This window comes from Rhincodon typus, chromosome 47 (genome assembly GCF_021869965.1).
Source record: "Rhincodon typus isolate 14 chromosome 47, sRhiTyp1.1, whole genome shotgun sequence".
NCBI classification, from domain to species: domain Eukaryota; kingdom Metazoa; phylum Chordata; class Chondrichthyes; order Orectolobiformes; family Rhincodontidae; genus Rhincodon; species Rhincodon typus.
In genome coordinates this window covers 1,175,327-1,180,285 of record NC_063378.1, presented here as the reverse complement: position 1 = coordinate 1,180,285, position 4,959 = coordinate 1,175,327, and the positions used below count along the sequence as shown (strand labels likewise).

General features: G+C 43.3%; 1 protein-coding gene across 1 annotated transcript in view; it reads left to right on the top strand.

The window, feature by feature from the left end:
* LOC109921388 (sialic acid-binding Ig-like lectin 10) overlaps positions 1–4,959 on the top strand; it is a 34,928-nt gene that overhangs the window by 27,530 nt on the left and 2,439 nt on the right. Inside the window, exons 8-9 of the mRNA XM_048620564.1 lie at positions 3,257–3,535; positions 4,632–4,907. Coding sequence (XP_048476521.1) covers positions 3,257–3,535; positions 4,632–4,907 — 555 coding nt within the window. The remainder of the gene's footprint in view (positions 1–3,256; positions 3,536–4,631; positions 4,908–4,959) is intronic.

Below are 4,959 nucleotides of genomic sequence, written 5' to 3'. Positions count from 1 at the left end.
ACACACACACACACACACACACACACACACACACACACACACACGCGTTCAGACTGTGTTGAAGGAAATTGATGATGCAAATTCCAGACACCCATTCAACAAACAGCATCTGCACAGATCTGTCCCAGGACTTTTTTTTTTAGCTGGACCTTTTGTCCTGTCTACAACAACAATCAGACAATATATTAACTTTCAGGGATCATGACATTGTGTTGATTTCTGCTGTCAAACATGCCTTAGTACAAGCATGCCGCTTGTTGCCAAGTTTTCAAATTATCACTGAGTTTAACCCAAGGATTCAGAGTCAGTTTGAGCTTGAGTCCATTAGACAGTTCGATAGAATGAAAAAAGGAAAGAGACAGAAACAAAGAGGGTGAGTGAGAATGTGCGTGTGTGAGAGAGAGAGAGAGAGAAAAGAACATGCTCAATTCCAATAATGAGCTGTGCTTGAAGATTCCTCACATTACATCCAGAGTAACTGGATGTAACAGAGAGACTATCGGTGTGTGGCAGAGAATGACCATGCAGTAGTGGAGGGGTCCATAACCATCACTGGGCAATGAAAGTGTACTCAGCATTCAACATCTACATCGGAGGGCAATAGACAGAGATTGTGGAAGATATTGATGCCAACAACATCAGGACAAAAAGGGGTGAGTTGCTGCAAGCTGAATTTGGGGGTATTAGGATACAGACTGGAAACAAAGGATTTCACAATTCATAATCCATGGATTACTTCTACTGCCACATCCTAGTGAGTATAGAAATAGGTTGTTCATCCAGGTTAATATGTGGCTGGAGAGATGTTGCAGGTGGGAGAGCTTTAGATTTCTGGGACACTGGGACTCTTTGGGGCTGGTGGGACCTGTACAAGGCAGACAGGTTGCACATGAACCGGAATGGGACCTGCATCCTTATGGGGAGGTTTGCTGGTCCTACTAAGCAAGGTTTAAACTAACTTGGCAGCGGCTTGAGATCCTGAGGGATGGTTCAGCAAGGGGAGATGCGCATCCAGAACTAGAATAGACAGCGGGAGAGTCAGGAGCAGACAGGAAGTATGGCCCAGTTATGGCTCATGGAGATTGGCAATGTTGAATGTTATTTACTTTAATGCAAAGAGTCGAACAAACAATGGGCGAGGGCCATTAAAATATAAGTATATTGCCTTTGCTGTCGCTGAGACATGGTTGAGAGAGGGACAGGATTGGCAACTCAATATTGCAGAATACAGGATCTTCAGCTAGAACAGGGGAGGAGGTAAAAGAGGAGGAGATGTTGCAAAACTGATCAGCTGTAAGGAAGGTTGACTGTAGGTAGGCTTCTCAAGTGAAGCCATTAAGTAAAACTTAGACACCAAAATGGAGCAATCACACCATTGAGTGTACACTATGGACTCCCAAACTGTCAGAGAGAAAGAGAAGAGCAGGTATGTAGGCAAATTTCAGAAAGCGTAAAAGGAATAGGATAGTAACAGTGGGAGATATTGTCCTTCCCAAAATTACTAAAATGATCATAGTATGGAAGGCTTAGAGTGAACAGAATTCTTAGGATACATCCAGCACAGCTTTTAAAGCCACTACAGTGAAGGCCCTAAAGGAGAGGTGATGGTCCTGGACTTAATTTTGAGCAATGAAGCAGAACAGGTGTTTGCAATATCTGCAGGGGAGCATTTTGTAGACAGCAATTGTAATTCTGTTAGACTCGAGCTCATCATGGAAAGGGATAAGGATGGGCCTGAAATCGAAGTTCTAAACCTGGGAAAGGCTGATTTTAATAAGATCAGATATGACTTGGCCAGAGTGGACTCGGAGACATGATTTTCAGTAATTCTGTGTCAGAAAAGTGGGAAACATTCAAAAAGGAATTAGAGAGAGTACAGGCACACAATTTCCAAGAAAGATAAAAGGTGGGACCAACAAATCCTGTGAACCCTGGACATTAAGGGATATACAAAGCTGGATAAAGAGAAAAGGGGAATTTTAAGCAGGCTTAAACAAAAGGTCTAGAGGAATATAAAATATGTAAGAAAGATATTGAGAAAACGATTAGGAGAGCAGAATGGGGGCATGAAAGGGTAATGGCAGATAAAATGCAGGAACATCCCAACTTCTTTTACAAGGATTCAGGAATAATTTGGGCAAGAGTTGGGCCCATTAAGAACCACAGTGTTAGTTTGTATGTGGACTTGGAGGACATAGGTCGGGTTCTGAATTAACCTTTTGTGCCGGTGTTCACTCGTGTAATGGACAATGTGGTTATAGAAATCAGGGAGGAGGAGTTAAAAAAAATCAGCATCAACAGAGACAAAGTTCTGATGGTCTGCCAGGCCTAAAACTCCAGGACCAGATGAAGTGTATCTCAGGCTGTTCAGTGAGGCAAGGAAGGAATAGCAGGGGTACTGGCAAATATGTTCAATTTTTCTGTGGCAACAGGAGAGGTGCCAGAGGATTGGTGGACATCCAATGTTGTACCATTGTTCAGGAATGAAGGGCAATGCATTTGACATTGTCTGCTTGGACTTTAGCAAGGCTTTTGATAAGATCCCACTTAAGAGACTGATAGGAGTAAGAATCCAAGGAAAGTTGGCAAATTGGATCCAGAACTGGACAAGTGGCAGGAAGCAGAGGGTGATTTTCAAAAGGTGTTTTTGTGGCCGGAAACTTGTGTCTAGTGGATTCTACAGGGATCACTTTTGGGCGTCTCACTGATCGATGTACATATAAAAGATTGAGAAATGAATGTAGGAGGGTTGATCAGTCAGATCAGGTTGTGGATGATACAAAAATCAGTGAGCTGATAAATAGTGAGGAGGATAGCTTTAGATTACAGAATGATATAGACAGGCTGATCGGTGGCAAATAGAATTCAACACAGATAAATGTGAGGTAATGTGTTTGAGCACAATAAAAATGTCAAGGGAATACACAGTGAACTGTAGGACCCTGGGGAGCACTGACAACCAGATGTACCCACAGACAGTGCTACCTTTCCTTAGTACTGACCCACAGATAGTGCTGACTTGCCTCAATTCTGATCCACAGACAGTGCTTCTTCCCCCAGTACTGACCCAAGTGTTGCACACCATCGTTATTAGCCCAATTAGTTTGCTGTACCCTCTGGTACTAAACTGTAATGTTTGCCGGGTTCGTATACTTTGTGTCAAAGGAACCCATAGATTTCACATCTTTCATATTCTCAGGGTCTTTCAAAATGTTTCACAGCCAACGTTTGTTAACTAATCTTTATTTGTTTTTAGATGCACCACGGAATCTGTCAATTACTTCTTTTGAGATTAAAGATTCATCAATCAATATTACTGAGGGGAAAGCTGCAGTGATAATCTGCTCTGTTGAGAGTTTCCCAGCTTCTAACCTGATGTGGAGACATCTTAATGCCACAATGAACAGAACAAGTTCCAACAATGAGCTGTGGTTGGAGATTCCTCACGTTACATCCAGAGAGACTGGAGACTATCAGTGTGTGGCAGAGAATGACCACGGAGCAGTGGAGGGCTCCATAACCATCACTGTGCAATGTGAGACACCTGTTACATTTGTTCGTTGTTACAATATGTTTAGAGGAGCTGCTGGCACTGTCTTGTTTCCTCTCTGGATTTCAACACTTCCTTATTCCACGCCTCCACTGTTATCCACCATCTGACACTCTCCAACAATTGTTGCTGAGACAAAGACAGTTCTCCATTTCTATGTCTGAACTGATTGGTCCATCTCACTCTAACGGGACATAACACCACTTTTGGCTCCTGATCTTCTAATCTTTCTCCAAGCCACGACTTGGTCTCCACCAGCTGAATCTGAGAATCCTCTGCCATACATTCATTTCAAAAGCTGTTACCCTCCTCTCATCTAATTTCTTCAGCATCTGACTCTCACATCCATCGAGTACAACACGCCGCAGTAATGACTGCACCCGATGTTTTCTCAGCTTCATGGTGATAATTTCAGAGACTAAAGTCACTGATTATGGTGCTTGCTGTTATTTTTCTAAGCCACATTTCAGTCCTGGATGTAACTTTGATACTTATCATTAAGCATTATAATAGGAATTTGTCTACTCTCCCTCCCTCGGTGCACCCAATCTTGATATCCTCGTTACCTTCTAGAGCCATTTTGTTGGTCATTGCCTCATTCACGTTCAATCCAAATGTCTCCCTGTGTATTTTGTCTGGGAGCATCATACTCTCCAGTTCCTCTTTTGTTCTGGCTCGGTGTGTGATATCATCTGCACACAAGAGATTCCACAGCCACATCTCTGCATACAAATTAATATCCCCAAGAGCCTGTCAGCTTTACAGTGACAGGCATGTGGATTTGTGTAAACACAGATACAAACACTTTAACACTCTTTTCAGAGGCTTTTTAAGTTAAACCACTTTGACCGTGCTTTTGGTCAGTGACTGAAGATCTCCTTATGTGGGTCAGGATCATGTTTTGTCTGAAGGAGGTGAAAAATGAGGAAGGAAATTCCAGAGCTTAGGGCTCCAGGTAGTTGAAGGTCAAGGGATGGATATCAGGAAGTACTCAAGAGGCTGCAACTGGAGAAGTGTAGAGATCTCAGAGGGTTACAGGCCACAGGGATTACCTGCTGATTCTCCTCTGCTCTTGTTCCAGATCCCCCACGGCAGACCACAGCGTCCATCAGTGGATCCTCAGGTGGGATCAGAGAAGGACACAACATCACATTAACCTGCTCCAGTGAAGGTGTCCCACCGATATCTCATTACTCTTGGTTCAGGATCGAGGGAAACACGAGCACCCAGTTAAACACAAGCAGCCGGATTCTCTCCTTCACTCCAGTGACACGTGGGAATGATGCCAGTTTCTACTGCACAGTGACAAACCCATTGGGTAACAGCAGCTCTAACACGATCCACCTGAACGTGGAATGTAAGCATTTTACTTTGTCTGTATCTTCTTAAAACTCAGGAACTGTCTGTCT